Source organism: Diadema antillarum, unplaced genomic scaffold, assembly GCF_040938485.1.
Source record: "Diadema antillarum isolate AM-2024a unplaced genomic scaffold, OU_Dant_1.0 seq00000708_RagTag, whole genome shotgun sequence".
Classification (NCBI taxonomy): domain Eukaryota; kingdom Metazoa; phylum Echinodermata; class Echinoidea; order Diadematoida; family Diadematidae; genus Diadema; species Diadema antillarum.
The window spans coordinates 857,020-873,198 of NW_027271612.1; the positions used below are offsets into that span (position 1 = coordinate 857,020).

Consider the following 16,179-nt stretch of genomic DNA (forward strand, 5'->3'; position numbering starts at 1 on the left):
CTTATCGTACTAACTTATAAATAGTGGATCTGGGTGGTGGGGCGTGCATCGGACGTGCTTGCGCCCAGTCCCTTTGATTTTCGATTGTATTGCCACCAGAAAATTGCGTTGAAGACTTTGGTTACGTCGTTGTTGTTCTTGCTTGTCAGCCAAGTTGAACCGAAAAATGCGCCCCCCCCCCCCTTATGAAATTCATGGATTCGCCCCTCTATTTCCTTAAGCCGTGTGTTTCCTTTTGATAGTAATTATGTCAGTCTTTTTTAAAACTGTTTTGATAAGGACCTATTACATATTTATATTTCTATGTATTGTTATATATGAATATATTATGTATATGCATGTATGTATATACATATCATTAGATTATATACATATACATAATTATAGATTTATAAATCGAAATAATATAGACATAATATAATAGATGCAAGAAATGATTTTAGTGCATTACGATGGTTCAGAAAATAAGTGACAAAGTAGATTTGTGTACATGCTGATGATGACTCAGGCGGTGAGTTGGCTCAGTCGGTAGCGCGTCTGCCTCACGATCACGCGGCCCGGGTTCGAACCCGAGTCCGGACTGAGCAATGTTGTGTGTAAACATACCGTCCCCTCTAGCAAGAGGCAAAACTCTCTGTCCCTCGGATAGGACATAAAATGGAGGTCCCGTGTATGAGAGAGTCACAGCTCATGCACGTAAAAGATCCCGCTTCATTCATTCATCGCAAAGAGCAGGGTGTCTAACCGGTGAAGTGGTCCCATCCCACATCCAACTGGACCCCATGGAAGACCAGCTTAGTGTAGCTGAATATGGGCTATCCAGCCATCTTCACAGATGGAAAATGAACAACGACTCTGCAAACTGTAGACCAACACCATATTCCGATTTTCCAACTCACTTAATTTCAATTTTTTGTATCTATTTGTTTTGTTTCAGTAATAGCGAAGCTCTGGCAGTCGCTACAAACACCGTTATGTTCAGACTGAGGCCCTGCACATTATATCATAAAACACATGTTGTTTTGTAGATACACGAAAAACGGAAATAACGTAATGCATAATACAGTTACGGTGAACTAACAACATGGCCACATTGTCGAGTATCGAGCAATCATTAAATTCTAAAGCACCCATCAGGCAAATGGTAAGAGTACTTTTCAAATGGCAAGAGAAAAGAAAAGTAGTGTAAGAATATGTCGAGGTTGTACAAGGTCATAAACAAAGTTACTTCTACTCTATGATTTGTCATGACTAAAAATTGCAAACTTCAAAAACGAATCAATCAAATAATCAATCAATCAATCTTCGCCTCCTAAGGCGGGGAAACTGCAATTCCAGTCCCTTGCAATAGCACACACACACACACACACACACACACACACACACACACACAAACACGCACATCCTCACACACACATACACACAAACGTACGCACATACTAAGTTTGACATTGATGTGCAAATGAGGACTCGACTGATCAAGGGTATTATGAGAGAAGGTATATGGAAATTTGCCAACGAACAAATTAAAGGAAGAACCGTATATAAGCGGTGACTCTACTAGTAGAATAAGGAGGTGTTTATTGCACTGCAAATATTGATAGTGGGTTTCAACAATGCAACAAAATTCACTCTGAAATGTTTGAATGACGCAACATTTTTTTTTTCCATTAGCACACTTCATTGATGGGTGAACTTCGTTAACCAATCACGTTCAGGGGAGATTTTCCGCAGAATCTAAAGGCTGTCCTCATCAAAATTGCAAACTAAATATTCCACACCGGATCAAATGGCGGAGTAAAGCTAGATGAATGGAGCTGCTTGTTGAATCAGATGCAAGGATTGCGGTAGCTTATAACAATTTGTCAGATGAAATATCTGACAAAAACCTTCATGAAGTGCCCCGATCTGCATGACAGCTTGTAATAACTCCCCTCCCCGCGGTCAGTTTGGTCAAGTCGGTCAATTTGATAACGAAATGGTTGCTTAAGCCTTGAGGAATTCGTTGCTACCAATGATCTGTTACAAATATTTCTCAGTCTATAGGCTTTTAAATGGTACAAGTAATATGTATGATAATACATGATCGCCTTATGACGCCAGTTCGGGGTTCCAGTCTGCGCATGAGCAGAAAAAGGTAATTTGTACTGAGAGACAGGTAGGTTTTTTCTATTCACTGAGATAAGCATCGATGATGTTATATTTATTCATGTAATCCATATAGATGGTGTTTGCCAGTACATCCGCCTGACAGCAAGTCTAGTATTTGGCAATGTTAAAAGAAAAAGGCTGTTAATGCACTTCACACAAATCAATGAAATGAATGTTTTTCAAATTCATGAATTTCTTCCGTCGAGATGTTTTCATTGCAACTGATTGACAAATTGCCCTACATCGACGTAAATAAGCACTGAATTGATCAGTGTTTTAGTAGTAGCCATGATAAAAAAAATCATGGGCGTACATACTCGAGCAGGATTCGAACCTACGACCTCCTGATCACCGGACAGGCGTCATCTCCACTAGACCACCGAGCTTTCGCCCGAATGCAAGTGTTGGTTCTAATCCTTATAGCATGCAGCGGGTACTGCTTTGTTATTCAAATTCATGAATTTTGTCAATCAGTTGCAATGAAAACATCTCGACGGAAGAAATTCATGAATTTGAATAACAAAGCAGTACCCGCTGCATGCTATAAGGATTAGAACCAACACTTGCATTCGGGCGAAAGCTCGGTGGTCTAGTGGAGATGACGCCTGTCCGGTGATCAGGAGGTCGTAGGTTCGAATCCTGCTCGAGTATGTACGCCCATGATTTTTTTTTTTATCATGGCTACTACTAAAACACTGATCAATTCAGTGCTTATTTACGTCGATGTAGGGCAATTTGTCAATCAGTTGCAATGAAATGAATGTTCCACTGAATGTTGATTGACGAACCATTCTGGTCACCTGGTCGATGCAGGTCCATTCTTTGTTTGAATGCGAATTCCGTGAATTGCTATGTTGGGCAAGCTAAAAAATCACGTCGCTTTGAATCGAGTGAAGTGCCTAACCAACTGAGAGAAATGAAAGGTCAATCGTGCCCACGAGCACACGAGCTATCCTCGACCTGGCTTATTATGAGACACGTGGTCCATCATATCTCATACAAATATTAACAGTGAATGAATAATTAAATTGATAACAAAGGATGCACATTAAATTACACCATAATGTTATTGCTGGGACTTGTCATGTCCGTGCTTGCAAGGAGAGTTGTGTTCGGGAGATTCATTCCCAAGGCCCCCAGGCGCCTCCGTGCAAGGCCGGATTCGCGCGTGGATCCCACGGTGGATATCTGACCGGAACCGAGTCTTGATAATATTGGTCAAGTCGGTCCAGCATCATAGCGACTACCTCCGGATAGTTATCCGAGAGATCGTTTTCTTCCAAGGGGTCCGCGGTGATGTTGAATAGCCAAAGATGTTGACCTGGCCTCAAAATAGGGTTTACGATTCCTAGACCAGACTCTAGAGGTGGGGTCCACGAGTCTGGGTGGGGCACTGGTCCAAGCAAAGCACAGAAATCACAATAAGTTGTATATAAATGTATGTTTGTTTCATCAACATCAACCTACACGAACTCTTCGATCCTCAACTTCTGGTCTCTTAAAAAAAATCCCCTTCCTCACAAATTTCGGGGGGGGGGGGGGGAGGTGGAGGGGACGAGCTTTCGCTCACGCTGGACCAACACTGTGGAATTCACTTCCACGTGAGTTGAAAGACTCATGTTCCATAACGTCTTTCGGGAGTATCCTAAAATCCAGTTTGTTTGACAGTGCGTTTTGAAGACAGACATTCATGTCTTCTTTTTCATCTTTTTCTTCTTTTATTTTATATGTATTTTCAGCCTTTTTCCTTTGGTGTAAAGCGCCTTGAGCATTTAATGAGAATGGAAAATGGCGCTATCGAAATTGTATGTATAATGTATGTATGTATGTACACTCAGCAAATAAAGAAAGTAAACACTTTTTCGAGTTCATATTTTTCATAGAAGATTTTGATGAAAATCAATGTATTATATACCATATTAAAGGTAATCTAATTAGCAATCAAGCTAGTAGAATGATACAGAATGAAATTTTACGCATGAGTGAACACTTTTGTTTTTGTTCTCCAAAGTACAAAAGTAAAAATTGCAAAAATGGGCAAGTTATCTTTCTTTTCCAAACACCCTTCTCGATAACAATGACAACAAAAGACCAGTATTACACAATGAGAGACATGAATGAAATATCAAAAATAAGTTTTCGTTCTCTTTATCTCTTTGTCACTTCTAACAAAAACAAAGTGAGAAACTAAAGGGGGAAATAAGAATTTTTCTGTCAACTCAAACTTCAAATGGCATAGGGAGTAATTTGCATAAAGATGATTAAATGAACAGAATTTCTTTGTTTCATTCTGTTAATTTAGTAATTTAAGAAGCCATAAGACAAATACAGTAACCAAACAGAATTTGCAATTTCCTAATTTGAAAAAAAATCTACCATTTTTGTTAATTATTGCTTCTTTTCTTATTTCATTTGAATTTAGATTTGACAAAAGATTCTCCATTTTCCCCCATTATTTTTAGCCTTTATTGATCTTTTGGGCTTTAAAGATATCAAGAGATCACAGTGGTTATTATTAAAACTTAATTCATGTTTCTTTTTGTGTGAAATTTGTTGTTTGTTCTTATTGTTATATGGAAGAGCACCTAAGCATGACTGGCAAATTGTTCAGTTTTGCAATTTTTACTTTTGTGACCTGGCAGAGAAAAACAAACGTGTTCACTCATGCGTAAAGTTTTACTTTTTGTTGACCTACCAGGTTGATATCCAATTAAATTACCTTTAATATGGTATATAATAAACAAACTTTTAGCGAAATGTTAGATTAGAAATATATACTTGAAAAAGTGTTTACTTTCTTTTTTTGCTGAGTGTATCAATGTATGTATGTATGTATGTATATACAGGAGGTACTGAATTTCCTTTATCACACAATGTTCAAATGTCCCTATCTATTGTTGTCCATCATATTTGTAAATTCGAATTCGGTATCCATATCATGTCATGGTATGACATAATTAGTGAAATGTCGGCGAGAGGTCTTGAATCTCATGCACCATGCCACACTGCCCCAACAGCTGCAGTAATTTTGATAAAGATTTAGCAGACCTCTAGCGTCACTTTCCTAGTACACTGATGCTTGTTACATTACAGGGCCGGCGCACTGTTTTCAAAAGTGTGGGGGCCCACTTCCGGGTTTCATGAGCTAACAAGCAAAAAAAAAAAAGGTCCTCAGGTCATACTATCCCCTCCCATTTTAGTGCCACTTACGTACTTCCGGGTTGAAAAAAGTGTGGGGGCCCAAAGTGATGACACCTTATGTATTCCTTTGTATGATGCACAAAAAGTGTGGGGCCCCCCACAGCTGCGCCGCCCCTGCATATAGTGGCACTTTTATCAGTGCCTTAATCATTCTACAGTAAGTGTTTTATCTCTTCTTCCAGAGCGTTATACTGTTAGTGTGCATTGGGTTTTACAGTTTGCAAGAATCGTCAGCTGCTGTTCAAGGAGGCAGACTTAACCTGGCAGAAAAGAAGAAAACCCAATGAAGAAGAAGGAGAAGAAGAAGGGGATGAAGAAGAAGAAGAACCAAAGAATATTAAAAATCATTTGTAATGGTAGGGGTGGGTTTTCAAATGTTCAAACAATGCTGCACACAATACTTTGGTATTTCCCTCACATTTCTCCAGAACTGCCTGATTTTTTTTTTATTTTTTATGACAGAATTTGCCAAGCGCTAAAAAAACATAATCTGGAAAATTAGGCGGAAATAATCATTTCTATTCACAGACCCGGGCCCCTATTCATAAAACTTGTTATCAGTGACAAGTTGTCATAGGTGTTATAAGCTACGGAAATCCTTGCAACTGATTGGCTGAGAGCAGATTTGTCACAGAAATGTGGCAGTTGTCACAGATAACAAGTTTTATTAAATGGGACGCTGGTTCACTATTGCCCATAGTACTTGGACTGAACAGTGACAGAACCAAAAATCTCCTGCAAAAGGATCCAAAGCTTTATCCATGATAGCTTTATCCACATAACAAATTAAGCGTTTGAATTCTCAAACTTTACTATCTACTAAAGCTTACTAACGAGGCCTCAATGATCCGCCATGGCCAGTCTGAATTTTCCAGTCACCAACGCGGAGTGCCGCCCGGATCGACGAGTTGAAGCGTTGAAACCGAGGAACCGCTGCGCTTAACCGGTTCGACCACATCTCGGACCACGCGTCCTGGTCAGTTTCCGAGTCTTCCGGATAGTATGGATACACAACGAGCGGATCGATGTTGTGTAATAGCTCCTTCCTGGGTGATGAAACCTCGCCCCTAGAAAAAAAAAATCAGTTTGTTGAGTTCGAATTGATTGTGATTGATCGTTTTTTGGGAGAGCATTCACTATCAAACTATGAGGAGGGGTTGGAGCACCTATGATGGATAGTATAGGCCTACATGAGTAACAACATTTTCGTTCCAAATTCCCTTTCTACAAAGTGACAGTTAAGTGAAATAGATTATGGAATGTCTCTTCTTGTGAAAATCACAATAACATAGTAATTAGGCTTCTTTGATATTCATAACCGGCAGGCAGTTCATGTGCAAATATGATGACGTTTCTTCAGTGGTAAAAGGTGCTGTTGTCGTGATTTAATGCTGACAAAACATAACCAGGGGTCCTTTTCATGACGTTATCACATAAAACGTCTTTACACTAATCTCAGAATGACCAAAGTCGCTCATGATATGTATAGCTATGACAACCTTTCAAAGGAAGTAAAATCCATTTCATGATGTCTCTGATAAATGTGTCTCATGAGGTAAAAAATAAACAAAAATAAATAGACAAATAAATAAATTAAAATTTCTCATAAGACTTTTAAGAAAATACCCGCTTCTTGATGCTTGTATTCTAGATTTTGGACTCGTTTTGTGATAGTTCTAGTCGCCAAAACAGCTTCTAAACCTCACTGTAAGAGTCACGTCGAGTGATGGCGCGATTCTGCTTTCTTGCTGGCACCGCAAAATTACAATGCGTTAGCAGTCTGGATTTCTGTCGTCGACATAATACTCTATGGCCAGACTGGACTCTCTCTATTTCCGGGCAGACACGTTTAAAGTACCTACGTACTCCAGGCAGGTTCTCAGAAACTTACAGTCAGGTTTTGTGTCTGCTTCGAAGAATAAAAATATGGTTTAAAAAAAAGGGAGTCTAGAATCTAGACTAGCCTGCTTGCTGCCCTCCCCCATATCCCTTTGGTACTGTACAGTCATTGCAAAAAGGACTATACAGGTCGTTATATGCCCATAGATGGGTTAAGTGAATGCGAACTTTTGTGGTGGCATTATTCTCTCTGTGCTCTCACTCGAGATTTGTTAAAGTATTATCTGCTCATAAACATCACTATAGGTATATCCTCGTATTCTAACATATCGGGGGACCGGTGTAATTTCTTCCGTCAATATGAGAGGGAAAGGTTAAGTGAGCGCAATATAATAATATGTGTATTGCTCCAGGTCTGGGTTGAATTTCTAAGACTACGATATTAGCTCTGACCTTTTGTATAACATCCTCTTTTTTGTAGAAACTACGAGATCACAGCACTTGTATATAGTGAGTGTTATCAAAGAAAGACGAGTTAACAGCGATGTGTTTGTCAATAGAAAACATTTACTATTTGTTTGAAACCCGCGCAACGTTGTCGTTACTTACTTGAAGCCTTACACTTCACCCTTAGAGATATCCATACTCCATTTGATGTGCAAAACAGAATTAAGTATAAATTCAAAATCTCAGTTCATTATCTCAAACGGCAAGAGGGATGGATATTGACATTTGCGCGGACGTATTTCAGTGGATACTATCCGCAGAAAACACACATACAAAGGTATACAATATTAAGTCCGCAGTCATTTAGGTCGTTAATGACAGGATCTTGATGATTCCTATACAATGGTTATAGCAGCTATCAACTTGAAAATCTCGTTTGAAAGAGGGTTGACCCTTATTAATTGTGTGAAGACTTTGGACAGTGCCTATAATGCTTTGTAGTTTTCTGTATTAATCAGCACTCAGGACGCAAAGGGTTTCCTTAACACCAGTGACTAGATTGTTTTACCTGATCGTGTCCCACATGTTGAAGCCGTCCAGGGGCTTTGTCCCATTCAGGCTGCCACCTGCTATACCAGCCACGATGGTGGGCAGCCAGTCACTGATGTGGATGAGCTCGTGGTTGCTGCTGCCTCGGACGGAGGCAGGTAGCAGCGGGCTGTGGACGAAGCCCACGCCCCGAACTCCCCCTTCCCACAGGGTCCCTTTCTCGCCCCTCAACGGCCAGTTGTTGGCGGCGCACTGCGTTGGTCCACCGTTATCTGCAGATGTTACCATGGGAATGTAAGATGGAGCTGCAGTAGTTAACAAACGTTGTTTTTATTCAGTACCACATAATTAGGCCTAAGTCCCGTCGCTATTCTTTAATATCTTCCTTTGATATATATTACATTAATACTTGATCCGTGGTGTGACTGTTATTTCTTTATTTCTGTTTTTAAATTCCTATATTGCTATGACATGACATATTCCTAGTATTCTCTGTGACATTGGCTTTTAGTGAATGTTTTATATTGGTGTACAGGAATACAATGCGCATAGGATCGCAAACGCATAGAAAGAGAGACGTGCAGATATTATGACAGACAAGTAGACACACCTACAATAAAGGAAACAAAATACTGATATCTACTTGATAAATGGCAGAGTAAAATGTGTCCAATGGCTAATTTGATATGATCATGGTGATCAATACCATCATTCATACCCGTAGAGAAAATGATAACGGTGTTGTTGTACAGGCCGGAGTGTCTCAACGCCTCCGTAATGTTGCCGATGCCCTCGTCCATACATGATACCATTCCGGCGTACGTCCGCCGCCGCTCGCTTTTCACGTGCGCATAAGGAATCTTGTATCTTTTAGGAACTTCCAGGGGCGCGTGCACGGCTTGGTACGCCATGTACAGAAACAACGGCTAGGGCCAGGAGAAGAGAAAAGAGGACAGATTCAATATGAGACCATAAACAACAATACAAAACCAAAAACCACAGTACAAATATCATATAATACTGTTCGCAAAAACCGATAAGTCCATTTTTGAAGATTTTGAAGTACGGTCTCTGTCATAAAGTAAAAAAATGATACCTTTTAATTGAAACATTGGTCACTACATAAAAGGTGCATTTTTGAAGTTATGGTCAAAAGAAGCAAATATTTTCTTACTATTTTCTTTATTTTTCTTGACTTTTAATCGCAAATATCTCCATTTGGCAAATATGGACTTATCGGATTTTTGCGAACAAACTCTTCATATGTAAATATATTTTTAAAACTTGATACGAATCCACTGATAGATGTGTCAGTGTAGGTAAATCATCCTCCTTCCATTCGTTTACGGGGGGCGAGTAATAGATGTCGATGGTCGCTAGGTCATGAACCTTTAAATTGCCTCAAATGTAGTTGCGTAATCAATGTGTGAAATTGATCCAAACTTTACTGACTAGATTTTGTTTTGTTTTTCTTTGTCAGAGATATACGTCTTATATGAAGCACTTTACAGTAAAGAGTTATAATATGCACACAATGTGACGTAAAAATATGATATAATCATGTTATCATGATATGATTATTTTCAATTATGAACGTTATAGCATAACAATATGGGAGAATCATAGAATTATCATGTGCTGGCTGTAGATGGTGTTTAACACACGAATCGATGTCACATCGTTAGTCTCATCATAATGACATTTTTAAACGTGAAAACGAAAATGAATGTATGAATGATGGAACGAATGAATGACTGAATGAATGAATGAATGAATGAATAAATTAGATAATGAATGTTTGCTAAACATCCGTTTATTTCTTACTACTTAACGGAGAAAGATAAGTGAAATGAAAAAAAAAATATTGAATGCATCAAGCATGCCTTGCACCTGTTCGGCCTTTGACCCTCTCACCTTTGACCTGTCATGATGCTTGATGGTGTGCACGGCCTTCTCTGTGAAGATGTGCGTGGAATAGTGACCCCGGAAGTGTTTCACGACGGACTTGTTAGCCCGCAGGTCATAGCCCTTCATCACAGTTCCGCCTTTCTCGAGCGTGTTGTTGTGTTTGTAGTACCCCTCCTTACCAGACAGGTAACCTTCATGATAATTATGATTGATGCCGTACACATGTTAGTTTGTTTTTAAATCAATGCAAATTCGCACAGGAAGAGGGCAGACGGACTCAGAAAAAAAAAATATTCAAAGTTTGAAGAAAATCAGACAACCTATAGCTGCTCAAATTCAATGATTTGTTTTCTTCTTATTTTTCGATTAATTCTATGCTTTGTCGTATTAGCTGGATAGGATCTCACAACAACAACAACAACAACACACACAATTCATTTCACAATACACTGTACTAAATTTCCGTTAGGCCATAAGCAAGACTGCCACTATAAATGGCGTTATCTTGACATCTTCGAGAAGTATATATAGGAGCGGACCCATCAGGTTTTTATCGTGAATTCTGCAGAGTCCTCCGTTGAAAAGTTACAAGGCATTACACATGAAATTTGACGTTTTTTATTTACGATTGTTATTATTTTTTATCTTTTGATTCTCTGGGCTTACACATACCAAAGATTTTATAGCGGTATAATACAGCGCACTATAACGAACACGGATATAACGAAACTTCGATATAACGAAAGAACACTACCGGTTCCCAGAACTTCGATATAACAGGAGTCCACTGTATTGGGAATGGTTCACATTATGCACTATGTTACTAGCGTTCCCGAAGTCTTGAATGTAATAAGTTGCTAAAAGACAGAAAAGGGAAAAACCCCGAGGAATCACCAAAAAATGAGTCGAATCCACGTTCAGTTGGCAGGAAGGCGTCCTTGTAGAAACCCAAGTGCCACTTGCCCACCATGGAGGTGGCGTAGCCGCGCTCCTTCAGTTTCTGCGGCAGCGTGACTTCGTCCAACGGGAGCGCGTTGGGCTGAGGTGCCCGGATCACACCGTGTTGAAGCCCCGTGTGAATCTGTTGCAATCCGCCATTATGCAGGGATTAGACCAATGAGAAAGAAAAAGCATGACATTTTTTTTTCTATTTCTTTAGGTGGAGATTGCATGACTATACATATGATTAACAGGTGAGATTTAAAGATCAAACACGGGGGTCCGACGCGTGTATAGGCCTACGTGTTTTGACAAAATTTTGTCGTTTCATGTGTATCTTTCTCGGTGTGTTATCCGCCAGTGGACTAGAGTATAGATTGATTTACCCCTCGAAGGACCTTAATAACATTTCTTCTTTCCGAACAATCGTTAAATCAATTTCAATAGTCCGAATGCCCTTTGCAACAATCCACACACACCAAAATGATAATAATAATAATAATAATAATAATAATAATGATAATAATGATAATAATAATAATAATAGTACTAATCATAATCATAATCATATAACGTAAATAGTCTTAACGAAAACCACGACGTTTTTTACAAGTTCTGTTTTTAACTCTTGACACCCTCAAACACACAAACACACAAACACACACATGCTATTTAAACATGTTCCGCGGTCCCTGGGTAGCTCTTTCTGTTGATTAGGTACAATGATATATAATAAGACATAATCAAACCGCAATCATCAGGACTGTGTGAAATGAAATGAAAGTGGTAAGAGTAAGAATAAAAGAATCAGTGTGTACGTGCGCGACTGCTCCTGACCTGGTATCTCCCCGTTAGTAGCTGACTCCTAGAGGGCGTGCACATGGGCTGTACGTAGTACTTCTCAAGTTTGACCCCTTCGCCAGCCAGTGCGTCCAGTACGGGGGTCCGGATGGCCGACATGTGGTCACGACCATGGTATCCCACGTCATTGAACCCCAGATCGTCGGCTAGAATGAAGACAACGTTAGGTGGGGAGCTGGCTGCCTTCTCGCCTCCAACATGTCCTCGTGAGCAGCACCATACGAGTAGAAATAAACCAGCGGCCAGAACTCGTCCCTTGACTGCCGTTGATCCCATGGTTAACTATTATTTACCTACCGTGTGGCATAAAACGTATAGTTAAACGACCGACCGCTATTACCTACCACTACCACATTGATATCCATACTGTAGAGAGTCTTCCGGTCCTTGTTTTTATTAAATGTTGAATTCAGATTGATGTGTATGAGCCGCCTTTCGACTGAGCCTTACGGCCAAGCCTTCGCAAGGTGCTTTGATGACAATGTAGACTCCCATTCGACACATAAAAGGCGGAATTTCGTTCCTTATCTGGCGCAGATAATCAGATTGATTGAAAAGCGCCAATAAACACCACCAACAACCAACCAACCTTCAAACCCAGTCTATCCAGTCGTGAGTATGCCCCCCCCCCGACTTTAGTCTGATTTCCAGACGCTTTGTCAACTGTACTCCTTTTACAAAATACTCCGTGGTTAAATATGACGAAATCGGTGCCCGTGATGAAGTCGCTGCCTTTGCCGATGGACCATCCAGCTATAAACCTGCTATTGTACTTCTTTTGTAGTTTCGATGGCGTTCATATTAACAAATACAAAGCAAATAGTAATTACGAGCAGACGGTCTGGAAGCCAGACTACCTCTATTGCGATGTAAATACCAGATGAATCATTGATTCTTTCACTCTCACATTCTTCACTTTACAATCTCTCAAGCTTCCTATAAAGGAATGTATTGGCTATTGTTTCCTGCAACCTTGAGTGAGCACTCCGGCACAATGGTGACTAGTACAGTGCCCCCTTTCGACACAGAAAAACCCTTTCCACTTTGATTCGGCTCCTTACCAACGATATTTTCTTTCTTTTTTCTTTCTTTTGTTTATGTTTTTATTTAGATTCTGTTTTATCGGATATATCAGGAATTTATTGTGTGTCTTCTCGTATATAATTTGATGAATGTTTCTTTTTAATAAAAAACAAAATTTATGTCAGATTTCTTCACCTGTGTTCCGTTCTTTATACAACAAGAAACAAAGGAAAGACAAGAAAATGCTTCTCAAAAAATCAATCAGTAGTTGGTCATGATTAAAGGACAAGCCTTTAGGCCACTTTGATTCGGCTCCTTACGAACGATATTTTCTTTCCTTTTTCTTTCTTTTGCTTATGTTTTTGTTTAAATTCTGTTTTATCGGGTATATCAGGGATTTATTGTATGTCTTCTCGTACAGTATATGATTTGATGAATGTTTCTTTTTAATAAACAACAAAATTTATGTCAGATTTCTCCATCTGTTCTGTACTTTATACAACAAGAAACAAAGGATAGAAAAGAAAATGCTTCTCAAACAATCAATCAGTACAATGTAGTTGGTTATGATTAAAGGACAAGCCTTTAGGTTCGGGAATATCTTGTTGAACGTTACTCACAAAATAATATGAATACTTCACGAAACTACCCTAACCATTACAAGTCAGAAAAAAATAGAGAAAATGATTATTTTACTATACCAGGTTCAGAATGTAGCTGTTTGCAGTGTTCGGCTTAGCTGTCTTTATTAGTGGGTTGGTGCTTCATTACTAAGCCAGTGTTTGACAATACATGTACAAGAAATCAACAACAACAACATGAATTTGTTTTGGGACCTTGCAATATCATTACGTCGTTCCATCGTTCCATCTTCGTGTCTATACTCCATTTTATTATACCTTTATACAGTCCGATCTCTCATATCCGGCCTCCCTTTAACCAGTGGCGGATCCAGGGAGGACGGCAACCTGCGCACGCCCCCCCCTTTTTTTGTTGAAACAAAAGAAATAAAAAGAAAAAAATGGGGGAGGGGTGCGTGCGCCCCCCTTTAATTTTGTAAACGCGCCCCCTCTTTACGGAGTTCCTGGATCCGCCCCTGCTTTAACATATCTCTATAATATTATCCGGATGCAATCTCGACGGATTTTTTTTTTTATCACTCTGAAGGGGGATTCCAAACTCATTAAAAAATTCTTACAGAAACTCACATGAATTGAATATCGTTCTCAATATCTTTCAAATACATTCCCATCTATTTTTCATCTAAAATATAATAACATGCATTCAGACATTCACTACCCCCACATCACCGCAAGAACATGGACAGAAAACTTTCCATTAAAGCAGGGCACGGCACAGGCGATCGTTCATTGAACAATTATCAGATAATTCTGACTGCATATCAGGTGACGAGGACGTGACACGCAAACTTGTAGCTTCCATTAGGTAGGCAGTCACGTGTATCGGTAGATATTATGTTCCCCATATCCGGATGTCCAACATGTCCGGAAAGGAGAGGTTGGTGTCAGTGCGAGTGTACTCAGAATATCAGGTTGCGTACATTAATTCTTTATGTTAGATAAGGCTCTGACAAAATTCGGTTTGTCATGAACTAATGCCTTGCAATTTTATTAAAAAAAAAAAAATGATCAATTATTCTAGCCATGTACTCATGCTGATTTAAAAAATATTTAGAACAGAGGCCAGCTCACGAATCAATATTGAGTTTAAAGAAAAGAAGAAAAAAAGGGTCATAAAAAGACACAAGATAATACTGAAATAAATCAAAACATAATACAATATAGATCTTAAAACCAATCTATGGCGAATATTAGCGAATACGATGAAGCTGAGCCTACGACTTCAGTACAATAGACAACGTACAATGTACAATAAATCGCATGTACATACAGTAACTTTAAAAAATACACGTTTTCAAACACAAACACACATACAGACACACACACACACACACACACATATTGATATAATCGTAACATATTGAACGTTGCGTCATGTTTTGTTTATTGACCAAAATAAATGTTGAAAAAAAAACAGTAGTGTTGATTCACAAACGGCTTTATGTATAAAGGAGTTCCACAAAATGTGTAATGTTGACTTAATTCCCTCATACAACGCAGCAGAGGGTTGCAGGTGAATACGGTACAGTATTAATATAGCTGCAACATGAGAGATATAATGAGGCTTACACGTGAAACTGACGAAGAATCATGTAAACAGTTATTTCTCTTCTTTTTTTCAAGATCATCTTAATAACAAATGAATTAAACATCTACAATTAACAATAAATGTATTATATAATTAACTATATCAGATAATTTCTTTATAATTATGCATCATTTTGTACAGATGTAACAGATAAAATTCATGGTTACCTAATGACTCCCACACCGCACGGAGGTTAGCACTTCCACCACACACCAGGATACCCATTTATAAATCCCACAAAATATTAACGAACAAACAGCTTGCCTATGTAAGTGGCAAATTCAAAACTGAAAAACGGCACATACAATGTATGTGTTCACACATCATTACGGCAGGGCACAGACATATAATTACACGGTTAAAATGCTGCGATCATAACACTTCGATGACCTTCACATTTCTGCGCTTAAAAAAACAATAACAAAACAAAACAAAGGGGAAAGATATAGGCATAATATGTTTTAGCATATAAAAGCTCCTAGATCTCTCTCTCCCTCTCTCTCTCTCTCTCTCTCTCTCTCTCTATATATATATATATATATATATATATGTATATATATATATATATATATATATATATATATATATATATTATATACCTATCTCTCCATGTACAGTAGATAGATGGATAGATAGATATAAAGATATAATAGGCATATATTCAGCAGATATATAAAAGATATAACTTTAAATTTACATAATTAGCATTCACCATATGAATTTCATAGACATACAGGTATTAATTTTGGACTTATCATTATAGCGCAAGCAAAACAAACTTAGACTGACTCATGACTAAATTCAATGATGACAGCCCACTAAAACAAGTGGTTCTTGTACGACATGTCCGACAGCAAATCGACATCCACGCACGCCGACTACACCCAAACAGTGGACACAACTCATTTATTTCGCCAAAGACGGAATGATTACACAATGGCCCTGACAACCAATGCATTGTTACAAGGTCAAACTAACTTCCCCTCCCCCCCCCCCCCAAAAAAAAAAGGAGGTGGGGGGGGGGGGTCCTGT

The 16,179-nt window shown here is 38.9% G+C and overlaps 1 protein-coding gene across 1 annotated transcript; it reads right to left on the bottom strand.

The window, feature by feature from the left end:
- Positions 1-3,272: 3,272 nt before the first annotated feature.
- Positions 3,273-12,171, bottom strand: LOC139737822 (arylsulfatase B-like). The gene is made up of 7 exons (XM_071648496.1): positions 11,872-12,171; positions 10,990-11,176; positions 10,102-10,286; positions 8,906-9,113; positions 8,207-8,459; positions 6,187-6,419; positions 3,273-3,544 (listed from the first exon to the last, which is right to left on the bottom strand). Exons 1-7 carry the CDS (start codon positions 12,169-12,171, stop codon positions 3,273-3,275), a joined length of 1,638 nt encoding a protein of 545 aa, XP_071504597.1.
- Between the last annotated feature and the right edge of the window lie 4,008 nt (positions 12,172-16,179).